Source organism: Diplotaxodon limnothrissa, linkage group LG12 (assembly GCF_057381915.1).
Source record: "Diplotaxodon limnothrissa isolate DT_005_m linkage group LG12, D_limnothrissa_male_GT1.1, whole genome shotgun sequence".
Lineage (NCBI taxonomy): Eukaryota > Metazoa > Chordata > Actinopteri > Cichliformes > Cichlidae > Diplotaxodon > Diplotaxodon limnothrissa.
Genome location: NC_140607.1, coordinates 24,879,008 through 24,892,944, shown reverse-complemented (window position 1 = coordinate 24,892,944; position 13,937 = coordinate 24,879,008). Strand labels below are relative to the sequence as shown.

Genomic DNA, 13,937 nt, shown 5'->3' with positions numbered 1-13,937 from the left:
GTCCCTCAAGTAAAGTTTGCTAAGCTTAATTATACCAATTAGCACCCTCAGGGTTCAATACACATTCATACACACTGTCAACAAAATTTTCAATTAAGGACCATTAAGCCACAGTTGTGTTCACGAAGTGAAACAGATTATCGAGCTGAACTATGATAAACAACGCACAGAAGTAAAACAGCCATTAACCGTCATTAACATATCGAGAAAGAAACAGGGTAAGAAAAAAGACCTTCATCGTTAATTGATGAATGATTTGCAAAGATTAAATGAATGCATGGGCTGAGTTTGACTGAGAAATGACAAAGAGTGACAGTTACAGACTGAGAGAGCTTAGACAACTTAGACTTGGGCTTAGACTGTCACCTGACATTAAATCACAATGTGTCATAAACACACACAAACACATAAATTTCAAAGACAAACAAGAGTTTCTTTAGAAAAGACTTTTTTTGGGTGTGATTTCCATGCAGTGAAAACTAAGGGCTTTAGAGCCTCCAGCTTTACTGGAGCTTAGTGAGTACAACAGAAAGAGCGATGCAGTGAATCAAATAACCAGCATGTAGCTTTTGGTTTCTTTGGCAGAAGCCTTGATCAAGCCTAATCACGCTTGTCGCTCAAGGTATTATGCTACTACAAAGACACCAAAAAGATCAAAGGCACAGTTCTCAAAATAAAATAATTTCTGTTGTTTAAAATCTGAACTTTAAAAACTGATTATACACTATTTGGAGGGTATTCATCGAGTGAATGCATGACAGCTGCTGGTGCATTTGAAACTTGTGCTGTTTGCAATTGAAATTGCTTTTGAAATGAACTAATCAATATGAAAGAGAAAGATGAGGGAGAGAGCATGAAAAAGAGACTCAGATAAAAACGTCAATACTTAACGGGGCCCCAAAAATCAAACCAGCAAGTAAAGCTAAAATACAATTTTCTCACTAAGAATCTAGGTGAAAGTTTTCTTTGGAAAAGGACTTGACCCACAGGCCTTAGATTATTCTTTTAATACAGAGTAATACAGTACAGTTGGTTACACACTGTAACCATAGATTCTGTGTGTATAAGCATAAGCTGCTAAAAGTTGGAGCTATTGTGTTTATCCCTCTGTGCCTGTCCAACCTTCAAGACTTTCTTTCATGTCCTTGTGTTCTGTAAGTCAGCGTTTTCTTTCTGACACAGGGGGAACAAACACAGCTTACAGCCTAATGAGTTGGTCTGTCATCACAGAATCTGGGCTTGCTGTAAGTAAGTATTATGCACATGCTAATTCCTCTAAGAGCTGTCGTTATTAGGATAAGGCATGTGGTCAACATCCCACCACGACACCAGTGTTTCCTAGTGGATAACACACACACAAAACAATACGCTACAATAAGGTATTGAAATAAGGTTGGGTTTGTTTTTTTTCATGATAATTTACTATGTCAGTCCATGTGTGGAAAGAAAAAGAGTGAAAATTAGACTCCTTTGCCACAACACACCTGCAACAGCAGGGGAGAGTGGGGCATTACACACTGCGCAGTTCACTAATCCATGATGGGATTAGAGGAACACCTCTTGGCACGTGCATAAAAAGGGTGAGATTTGACAACATATTACGAGCTGTCAAGTATGCATAAAAATGAGTTAGTCAGGGAAAACTAACATATATTGTGCAGATGGAAACAGATGAATGGGAATGTGAGAGACCCAAGATGCCGCTGTGCAGCTGTTCGACAACTCCATCCCACTGAGGAGGGATGTGAATGAGATAAGGTGCTCGCAAAGTGAGCACAGATGCCCTATGGAGGCTCTGTTCCTGCTGCTGTAGGCTTGTCTGATAGCTTCACACAGTCAGCGAGACATACCTCATGAGTGTACTTTGTGTTGGATAAACAGTTACATCTGTTTGATGTTAGCCATGTGCAAAATATAATGAAAAACCTGTTTATGCTCTTAAGCATGTGGAGATGGGTCACCACAGGGGATAGGGGACACAACATGAGGTCTGAGCTTCTGTCCATGCACCACTGCTGGAAAGTGCACCATTTTCCTGCATGACAGGCTTTAGTAGAAGGCTGTAGTAGAAGATCTTGCTCCTTGGATATTGGGTTCTATTAAGCAGGGAAAGGCCTGTGAAGGAAATATTGTGTGACCAGGTCAACTCCTGCAGAATGAACTCTGCAGAGTCCGAATTATGCAAGAGTATTTAATGAAGTTCAGCCAAGGAAAATAGTGTGCTTCAAGTCGTACATTATGTATGCAGCAGGTTTCAAAAGGGAGATGAGGCATGCTAACTATGCAAGGTTTTTTGTAAACTTGAAAAGAGGAGCCCGTGGCGCCTCAAATGAGATGCTGACTCATTGCCTACTCACTCGTACATGCTAACAGTAAGCCACCACGAATGACCTCTGAGATCCCTTCACAGAGTTCAGATAGGAACCCCAGCTTAAACAGGAATCTCTATCAAAACTCCTGTCCATTGGGTTACCATATGTCTTTCATATGTCTTTGTAACAAGACAACTGCCACAGCTCCCCCACTAACAGCTATACTATGCTTGTTTGTTCTGGTGCCACCAGAATGAATGGGGAAGTAAGTGCAGTTCAGTGAAAATTATGCGAGGAGACAAAGGTTTCTTCACTTCCCACCAGCGACTTAAGATTGGTATATTCATCTCTAGGTAGAGAGAAATGCATCTTTGCATTCTGGTATGTCTGACACAGTTGTCCCAAAGGAGCTCCCCTGCAGAGAGAACATGTGGGATTTTTATGTATGACAAACTGGCTGCAGTGGGAGAGGAATATTAAATATGGATTTTTGGTACTGTATTTCGTTGAGGGGCAGGCAGCTAAATTGTCCTGAATTTACCTGATGTGGAGGGCTCCCAAGGGGACAACCACAACACTTTCAGGCACCAAATCCAGCAGACGTACAACAGGTAGCACATGCGCCACTCTGTGGGGTGCAACAAGTGATATTAGAGAGTTTAGCACTTTCAGTTTCACTGGGGACAACTTTGTTGTCAAGGTGGTTTAGTTCTTATGTAGATAAATGCTCAGTTTGGTGAAAAGAAGAGCGCTTTGGTTTTAAGGGGAAGCCCAGAATTCAACAATGTTGCACAAGTAAGTCTGTCAGAACTGCATCTTGGTGGTCCTGATAAACCAGCATCTGATCCCTTCCCTACACAGTAGTGCCACCTGTGTGCAATGGAAGAAACAATTGTGGGTGGGCTGCGGGACCAAGTGTACTGAAACATGGAGACCCAGGGTTAGTAATGGTTGGAGCAAACTTCCTCTTGAGGTGAGCATCTCTGCGATTTTGATGTTGTGACGGTGAAGGTCTTCTATCGTTTTGGTTCCTTGATTGTTTAGTGTAAACGAGCCATGGCTCTGTCAAGGAGTGGTCTAAACGCCTCACTCGGGGGATAAGGGGCCATCCAGCATCCTCCATCTGACTTCTGGAGAAAGCTAAAACACAAAAGTATGCTGTTGATGCTCATCGTCCACTTTGTCATTATTGCAAAGAGGCTGAAGCCGTGCTTCCTGATGTCCGTGGCTATCTCTGGGGAAAGAGCGATGGGCTAAATTGCTATGGCAGACAAGGCGAGGATAACCTCGCCACGTTTGCCCTGCAACATCTTGAGCAGCATCCGGCTTAAATTTCTGAAAAGGCTTCCCTGGGATGTAGCACCTAAGCTAGGTTACGCTTTTCCAAAAATAACAGTAGAAAACCAACGTCCTTTGGAAAATCACTGTTCTGCTTCACTGTTATGAACAACTTGTGGCAGGATAGTGGGACGAGCGACACATATATCATCTTAAAGAGGAACTCAAGATTCTTCATTACTAGGCTCGAAGGGTCCCAAAAGAGAACTGAGAAAAAGCCAATGAGTCTGGCTTGTTATTTGGATCCGACTCTACAGTAGAATGTCAAAGAATACCTCCTCTGCCTCCTGTACGAGATTATCATCAGCCATTATCATCAACTGCAGACATCTTCACCTGCAGGGGCAGTCTGATGGAGAAATCACAAAGGCAAGCAAAGCAGCTGGGTCCAAAGTTTCCAAATGGGGGATGAGGCTAGTCTGGGAGTTGGTGCACAGGAGAAAACTGATACTTCATCATCTAATTATTTGTTGATTGCTGCAGAAAATTCAGAATACAACTCACCACTCAGTGCACGTAGGGGCTGTAAGGTCACAAGAGAGCTATTGGAAAAACATGTTTTTGAAAGTGTAGCATGTAGAATTGAACTATATAATAGTAAAATGAGCAACCCAACCCCAAAAAATACAGATCAGTAATTTTCCATTATAGTCATTTGATGCTTATTTAATTAATAAAAAGATTTTTTTTTTTCTAATTTAACAAATCCTAGAGCATGAGTTCACCCTGTTTTGTCTCAAAGTTAAAACATTCATAATGAGTGAAAGCCAAAGAAAGCAGAAATGGTCACTTGTAAAGCTTGAGTCACATTGCTGATACAGTATGACACACTGCCGATTATTAAATGACTATGAAACTACTATTACTTTTCTGTCACTGATTTGACTTACTGGTTCGATTTTCCATGCTAATTGTTCAGTCAGTATAATTGTGTGTTCCTTCTCATTGCGAGTTTTATACAATTGTGTAAGTGTGACTCACAAGCACAGGCAAACCTCCTCAATTAGACCTGACCTTTTTATTTTCAATGTTCAGATTATATTTGAATTTTTATTGGTCAGGTGAAAGGACAATTACATAGACTTTCATTAAATGTATTTCAGTATTTCATCTGTGTTAGCCACTAGATAGTAAAAACGTCTTTCACCAGTAGATATAGTAGATTTTTCTTTTTAAATGCATGAGACACCTCTGACAGGACAGGACAAGGCAATATACCTTCATCTCTCTTCTGCAGGTTCTGTTTACAACCCCTCTGCTGGGACTAAAATGTAAGATTTACATGAGCAAAGGCAGCTTTAAAAAACGTTTATATGTGCCCTTCACTGGTGTAATTTACTTTATCACTATCATATACATTCCCAAAGAAAAAAAAACACTATACAATTCATTAAATTTCCCTTCAAGGTTTGCAATAACCAAACTTTCAGAAGTCAGTTCATCAAGAGTTTTTTAACTATTGCTGACAATTTTATTGTCATGAGAGCTGGGGATATAAAAGCTTGCCAGAATGCTGAAAGCATCACAACGAACTGTTTATGTGCCATATATAGTTTACCTTGTATTTACTGGGACTCGATGCGCTTTAACATCATTTAAAATAACTTTTAGTCAAAGACTACTTCCACTTCTCAACACAACACTTACTATTGCTGACTTTGATTTTTCATCTGGAAATGGAATTAACAGCAACAAAGAATATATGCACACATTGCTGGATTAAAGGCTGAATAAAGACTTTAGCCATGGTGTTAAGATACCAAAATGAAATAAATAATTAAATAAGAGTAATAATAATCACTTCTGAATAAAGTGGCATCATGGCAAGCTACTCCAAACAAATCTACATTTGATAACACAATACTGAACCCTAACCAAGCCCTCACGGTAGGTTTCCTACTTTTGCCAAGTTATTTTGTGGAGAAACACATGATTCCTTTCAAGATAAAAATAAATATATATGAAATTATAAAATAATAAAATAATAAACGGCCAACTCAGGACCTCCAAAAGTTCTAATCCCTGCTTTCATATAAACCATGCCAAGAAATTACATGACACAGTCTAAGAAGATAATGTAATTTCTCCAGAGTGAAGCCAGGCTCGGGTGCTCACCACAGCAATCCAAGCCACAGCCTCTGAGGTGTGATTTATCTGTTTGTAGCAGTGATTTGTTGCAGGTGTATACGCCATTTCACCCCTCAAATGTACCATACAACATGCACTGCCAAGGTCCCTACAGATATACAGCCCACCATGGCTCTATTTTTGAAGCAGTTAATGATTAGCCCTCAGGCCACTGATGAACAGTTGCCTGCAGACAGGTAATAAAACAACTATATAAATGTATCTTTGTGACCAAAGCCAAACTCATACGGTAGATGTGGCTCTCCTTGCTCACCTCAAATGTGCTTAAATTGAGAAAGATAATAATGAAAGACAAAATTTGATATAATATTGGTCGTGTAGTTGATTTTCTCTGAAGTGTTCCTCCTAACATTTCCCAGGTATCTATCTATCTGTCTATCTATCTGGGCACCAACACCCTCAAGATGTCCATCAGCTATGGATTAAATCTTCACATCACTGCCTTCAGACAAACAGAGACAAAAATAATATTTGCCAGGGAGAAGGTTTTTTTTTGAAGTTCTTGGCCCTTCAGCACTTCAAAGCAACTTGTCAGAAGCTGTCGGTTTAAATTAGAGGACTACTCCTTTACGGCACTGGTTTTTTTTTTTTGACTGGTAAATCTGCAGGCTGTCTCCAGCAATCACAGAGCATCACACATACTCAAGCATGTACACATTTGCACTCTATTTGTTCTACTGTGCCGCCAAAAACTTTTAGATCCGCACAGTCACACAAACAGAAGCAGGCATGCGCTGGTGCTGCACTTGAACTCTGCCGATGGTTTTCTCATTACAAACTAAATGGTTTAAACTGATGAAGCTGTAGCAGTCTGCCTTTTTCTCTTTCTCCTCAAAGTGTCGAAGCAAATAAATTCTTTTTCATCTCTCATATTATCTCCAGGGGCATGCAGATAGCAAACACTCCTCAAGTATGCAGAAGACGCACACTGATACACACAGTAAATACAAAGTAAAGTAAATACTCCTCAGAAGTGGTTAAAGCTCTCCCCAGTTAGACCAGCCAATCAATGACATCTTTATTCATCATTGCTATATTTTAATCATCTTGCTTATCTTAATGGTGTTTGTATTAGTAGTATTTTTTAGGACTTTCTAACATAGGACAATGCATTAACATGAAACTCTCACTAGTAAAAGTTACTACACACTGATGCCTATTTAACGCATGTTATGCTTTCAAACGAGTATCAGGTTATGGGGATAATATATGCAAATGAATCTAGAGTGTACATAGGTGGAGTGCTTTAAAACTGATCCTTCTGAGACATGTTTCTAAGTATTTCATTACGACCGATTTGAAAGCAAGAACAGCCTACCAGGAAGACATGAGAACCAGCTTTAGGCAGAATTAGCCAAAGCCACGAAAAGCAACTTACATAGGGATAGAATCAAAAAGCTTCACAGAGATCCTAATACAAAATGTGTTTTTCTAACACAAAGGCAGAAAAGCCTGCAGCTATAGCTATTATATTTGTTCTGTCATGTCATGTCAAGAAATGAAATCTCAAAAAAGATGCAAAAAGAGAGGGAAAAATGACACAGTGGTCTCAGACACATGTGCTTGTACTTGAATCAGAGAAGGTTTTGCAGGCTTAACAGATGTTGGCTGGTTATATAATTCCTCCCACTGGCTCTAGTTGTTTTTGGCCAGCTTGAGCGTTGTCTACCCATACACTGTGTTACTGCCTTTGAAATCCCTTTTAGTAGACGAGATTCATACCAGTATAGCGATGCACTGATATGAATAAAATCATGCCCATCTCATTTCTGTAGACAATGCAGCATGTGCCATTTGGTACGCTTAATAAACACTCAAGCTTGTATACTAGTTCCACAACATTTCTCCTCAGTATTTTGGATAGATTCCATCACTCCACTCTGCACTGCTGCTGCCTACAGAGAATGTGATTGACTGCTTGATAAACAACCTCATCAGTTTGTGCTACTGACCAAAAAAAATCCCCTTCTGCTACACATTTACATAAGCAAGACTAGGCTAGACTTAACTATGAACAAAAGATGTAATCTACAGTTTATTATTATTTATTGAAGTGGGGAAAATACACTCACTGGGCACCTTTTAAGGTATATCTTGCTATTCCTGAGTTGAACCTCCTTTTGCCTTCAGAGCTGACTTAATTCTTCATGGCATATATTCAACAAGGCGCTGGACATTCCCCAGAGATTTTGGGTCATACTGACATGAGAGCATCACACAGGTGCAGCAGAATTTTCAGCTACACATCCAGAATGTGAATCTCCTGTTCCAACACATCCCAAAGGTGCTCTATTGGATTGAGATCCAGTGACTGTGGAGGCCATTTGAATACAGTGAACTCACTGCCATGTTCAAGCACGAATTTGAGATCATCTGAGTTTTGTGACATGCCAAGCCAATATCCCCCACATGCATTCATGTGGTTTATTCCAAATTCAGACCCTACCAACCCAACAAAAGTTGCAACAGCAATCAAGAACCATTAGACCAGGCTATGTTTTTCCAATATTCTGTTATCAAAATTTATGGAACCTGCTCCTTCAAGATCTGACGGGTTGTCAGGTCAATTCAAAGACGCTCTTCTGCATAGCTTGGTTGTAAGAAGCAATTATTTGAGTTACTTTAGTGTTCCTAGCAAGCCTCTCCTCTGACCTTTGGCAACAATAGGGCATTTTTGCCCAGAGAACTCCTGCTCACTGTAAATTTTCTCTTTTCTAGGCCATTCTCTAGAGATGGTTGTGTGAAAAAAATGCAGCAGATCAACAGTTTATGAAATATTCAGCCCCTCTGGATCCAACAACGAACACTTAAATCACCTTTCTTCTTCATTCTGATGCTTAGTTTGAACTTCAGCAGGCCATCTTAACCATGACTGCATGCCTAAATGCAACAAGTTGCTGCCATCTGGTTGGCTGATTAGATAATTGTGTTAATAAGCAATTGAACAAATGAACAAGGGAATGTACACAATGTATCCCTCTCAAATACCGTTGGATTTCCCAGTCAACACAAATCCAACCAAAAGATGTGTCAAGCCTCCAGATTTGTTATGACCTGGCCTTCAGCAATGACTAAACATAATGAAACCTTTCTTTCCATGGTGCCAAGACACTGACTGCTCATATGATTCCTGTTAAACCCAGACTTTGTGCTTTGTCAGTATATTAGAGAATAGCACAACGTAAAATCTAAAACTCACTGCAAAGAAAAACAAAATAATTATGCCTCTGTAATTTTTTTTCTCCTGACGATTTCTCTCTGGTTTTTCGTTTGAAGCATGGGGACCAGTGTGAGTTAACGGTTTAAAACTGACTTCCCAAGAGTGTGACACTGCCTCCATAGCCTGTCAATTAATTCCTTGTTTATTTTAATAGAAGTGATGCTAGGCAATATTCAGAAGTGTAACGCTTCACCAGATATGGAGCAGACAGACAGGCCTACCCATTCAAACTCTGTGAAGCTTGCAAAGTTAGGCCCACACACACAAGATGTTCCACTCACTTACAGCACACACAAATCCAAATCCACAAATAGACCAAAAAACTCATAACTCATAAACCCACAGGATTAAGATGCAACCAATACGCTCATGGCTTTCACAGACACTTCACCTCATGTGACATCACTGCACAGCAATAAAGATTAATGCAAAAAACAAATGAGGCCTCTCAGCGTGTAGATGTATGACTTTGTGTTGCATTTCAAGACACTACCAAGATTCCTGGTCACTGTAAGAAACTAGATGTATAATGAAAAAAATGAACAAATTCAGTTACTGTACTCAGCAGTGAGAAGCAACAGAGTCTCAGCTTTGTGCTACAGTAACAAGATACACAACCAGAAACAGCTTGGCTACGTCTGCACTGCACCTTTGCTGACTTATTTGGGAGGCAAGGTAGTCACACTTGGATAACCTCACGTTAAGCCTCACATAACTGCACAGAAGATGGGAAAAAGGCCATTGCATTCTTAATTCTGGAAGACAGAAGTTGGCAATTTTTATCTGCCACCTTGTTGTTGTCTAGATTGATGTCTTAAGGTTCTTCGGGCACTGTACAAGGGCAAATTTTATGGTAGCGGCCATTTTTTACAGAAATTAATCTGGAGTAGCAATAAAAAAAAAAAAACAACTTACTGGACTTCTCCATAACTAGGAAGATACATATAAATATATTTTGAATGCTACTCATTTCCAAAACAGGTGGATTTTTCTATACCTAAAAGAGAAGACAATCTAACTGAGATGAATGGTATGAAACAGAACAGATCCAGCAAGTAAAATATGTACTTTCTTTGTAAACTAACAAATAAAATGCAGTTAACGATGCAGCTGGCTGCTGTTTACTGTTATAAGGCTCTTACCTCTGGGAGAAAATGTCCCTGTAGGGGCTGCCGTGCTGCATGGCGATACCGTATCCACGGTCTGGTGCGTTGTTGCTGACGGTGTAGAAGGAGCAATCCTCATCATTATTAGCAACGTACTCCAGCACTGCTGCATCCCACACAAAACCAAACCGGCCATACTTCACCTGAAAGACATTTACAAGGTGGTTAACAATGCTCAGAAAGGTGCATCGGAGGTCATGCAGAACACATCCCAGAGCATTCAGCACTTGAGTTATTGAGATGGTTTTCTAAGAGATCCAAGAATGGCTCACAGGTTGAAAATTGAACTATTTAAAGATATTTATGGGCTGAATCGTCTTAGACCTTTTCTGCCTAACGTGCTCTAAGGGGACCAATTCACCCCAGTGCTGAAATTTCATAACTACAGTCAGCAGTTTTAGTCCAAAAATGTTGTGTCGAGCCAAGATTACACTATTTGTGCGTTGCAGGACGGCAAACTTCATAGCACAGCACAGCAATTTTACTGTTCGGCATTCCCCCTTGACTGTAGATTCATGTAGTGTTTTGGCTCATCTTCATTGAACCCTGCATAGGTGTGTGTTGGATCTGTTTTTCATTTTCATGTCCTTGTTGTGTATGTGCATGGTCAAACTGCGGGTATGAGTGAGATAGCAGCTTGTGCGTGAGAAGAATTGGAAATGGACTCAAGGTGAGAATCACAGTTTATTTCACAGTACAAGCCAAGGTGCCTGTTGTTAACATAGCTTCTAGTTAATATTCTGTAAATCTACGGGATATTTTCGCAAGAAAATGAAAAATGGAGAATAAACAACCAGATTGGGACATTCACATCTTAACACCTCTTGACAATTCACATAAATAGCCTCGGGTGACAACAGGCACACAGACACACACTTCTCCTCTAATACATTATTTTGGACTTGGTGTGTCATTAACTTTAATGGAGATTTATAAATTTTTCAAAACCCTCTGTCTTTGTGTGTGTGTGTGTGTGTATCACCTCACTTGGCCTATGTGAGATGACTAATGTCTGAGAACTGACAAGACCTTGTGATTGGGTAATTTCACAGCCTGTAGCTCTCTGCAGTGTGTACATGTGTGTACGTGTGTGTGTTCAATAATTCACCGCAGGGCATCAGAATAGCAAATTCAGCTCTTTACAACCTTAAAAAGAGAAGAGAACACTTTATTACTTTTAAGAATAATTTAATGGCTTTTCATTATTGCTTTTGAATTGAAAAGATTATGGGCTTTGTGCTACGTAAATTAGCAAAAAAATCTGTTTCAACAGCTTAAAATTGAGCATTAAGGGCACTTTTCCCCTACATTTGGGTGAAAAGAGCTCAAATCAATTATTAAGCACAATATATGTGCAGTGACCTCTGATGTCAAATCAACCAAAGCTCTGCTAATCTGATTAACACTGTCATTGCCCTTTGTGTAAAAACCCCAACAATCAGTCAAAAAAAGTGCCAGTAATATACCCCAATGACACCATTTGTAATTTTCCTAACATTTAATGTTTTAGCTTGTGTATTGAATTGTAAATGGTGCCCTGCAAGGGAGAGAATGCAAGCAAACAAATAGGATGGATGTAAAAGCCTCTATGTGTGGATGAAATTAAGACAGAGTGGAATTCATGTGTTTGCTTTGAGTAATATTGGGGAAACAAAAATAGAGTTGGCTTTACACAGGAACACAAAAAATATGAATGTAATTGTATAAAAATGAGTGAGTTTAAAGGCAGCAGAGAGCTATGCAAATTCTAAAAAAATGCACTGACATAAAATATTAGCCTGTGGCCTAAATGACTAGCTAGAAAAGAAAATATGGGGGAGCAGAGGTTTAGAACATCAGCTTCAATTTTTAGTGACAGAAATGTTTCCTGTTGTTCCATTTTTTAATGAATTGCACATTGAGTAATAATGAAAAACTCTTCAGTAGTGCTTTTATGATAAAAATGTCACTTGGTTATGACTGAGCGCCGTGATTTTTCTGTTTCCTATTGTGTCTTTTAGTCACGAGGTTGTTGATCTCACAGGATCAGTTAATACAAACACCGGTTCAATATGTCTTTTTAAAGGTTACATCAATTCCACTACGTTACAGCGCAATCACATAAAAAAGGCATTGTCCCGGTAATGAAGAGGATGCTGTAGCCTGTGAAGGGAAATGCTTTTGCCTCCAGCTGCAGCTGTTTCATAAACAATGTACAATATGTGTGAATAGGGAGCACTTGATTTTATGCACCAGAACAGCCACTCTACGTGCAAAGCTTAATAAAGGCTCGTAACCTGGTTAATTACTGACGACAAAATCTCACTTAGAATGGTACCATAGAGTGATGTGCTGAAGGCCAGCTTACCTCTTTTTACATAGTGTATCTGAAATGTATTAGCACTGTGTTCTGACTTTCTCTTTCATGGTATTTCTTATCCAGTTTATGAACGGTACCACTGCTTGTGTCTGACGCTTGTAGTTCATGACCCTCAGGTGTGCAAAGAATGAAACAGAATTGTGGTACGGAAAAAGGGAAGAGACTAAAATGTCTTCAACTTCAGCATTTATCGCAATAGAAAAAGTAATGTCACTGCTGGTAAATGTAAGGCAGCGGCTTGAGCGATTGCAATGATTTTCCATGTGCACGGCTGAAGAAGCTTCTCCTTAACAATTTGGCGGTTGCATTAAAGCTGTTGCATCAAAACTGTTTGAACATAACCTAATAAAAATGGCGTAGTAAATACATAATAATGTTAATTTTTACTGAATGGTAGAAGTAACATTTTCTCTCACATCCTTCACTTGCAATTCACAGTAAAGGAGATAGGGGATGCTTGTCAGCGGACCAAATAACTGTGAGGAACATGAGGGTGAGTTTATGTTTTGAAATGAAAAATGTAATGCTTTTCCATCTATTAAACCCATAGATTTCAATGTAACATTTTTTTTTTACCATTGCGTATTTACATATTTTTCTCTTTTTCCCACTGTAATGTCCATCCACAGTTGCACTAGTAATATAACACAATTTTAAAAACAGGTATACAATAGTAGGAACGCATATACAGATTATGTATATTCATGTCATTATTTCAAATTATAGTCAGAGAAGTACCAAGATATTAACCCTTTAAGACCTACCAAGTCCGCCAGAGCTTATATTATATTTTTACATGTTGTAGTGCCATTTTTGGGAGCATTTCAAGTTGCTATACATCAATACAACCATTATAGCCCAAAATTTCATAATATGTATGCATTAAGTGCATAGTAATTACATAAATTGCAAAAAAGTGCAATCAACTACAAAAAATTTAAAATCGTTTTTGTTTTTTTAACATATATTTCTAGTTAGAGAAATTTAAGAAGCTTATCCCTCAAAACTGCAAATACAAAGGAGTTGCGCAAAATAGTTTTCCATCACAGGAAATTTATTTTGAGTGTCTTTATAGTTTTATTTTTGAAATACACCAATTTTTATATACTGCAGTAAAAACGAAAGTAAATAGTATGATGCAAATTTGCAAAAAAACAGCATATGCATTAAAATAAACTATTTCCAGCAGTGCAATATGAGTTCTAAGCATCCCAGAAACGATACAGAAAGTCATAAAATCAAACATGACTTTTAAAAACACCAGTATAGGCTCATAAGGCCCTGAAGGTAAAAAACTACATTTCCGCAAAACGACGTCACTTCCGGTTTCAGGCAGGTCATGGCGGATATGCGATAGTTTGCGCTGATGGACGTAGGAAGTGTTACAAACAGCT

At 39.1% G+C, this 13,937-nt stretch overlaps 1 protein-coding gene across 1 annotated transcript in view; it reads right to left on the bottom strand.

Moving 5' to 3' along the window:
* grid2 (glutamate receptor, ionotropic, delta 2) overlaps positions 1-13,937 on the bottom strand; it is a 543,519-nt gene that overhangs the window by 24,757 nt on the left and 504,825 nt on the right. Inside the window, exon 14 of the mRNA XM_085368399.1 lies at positions 10,161-10,327. Coding sequence (XP_085224525.1) covers positions 10,161-10,327 — 167 coding nt within the window. The remainder of the gene's footprint in view (positions 1-10,160; positions 10,328-13,937) is intronic.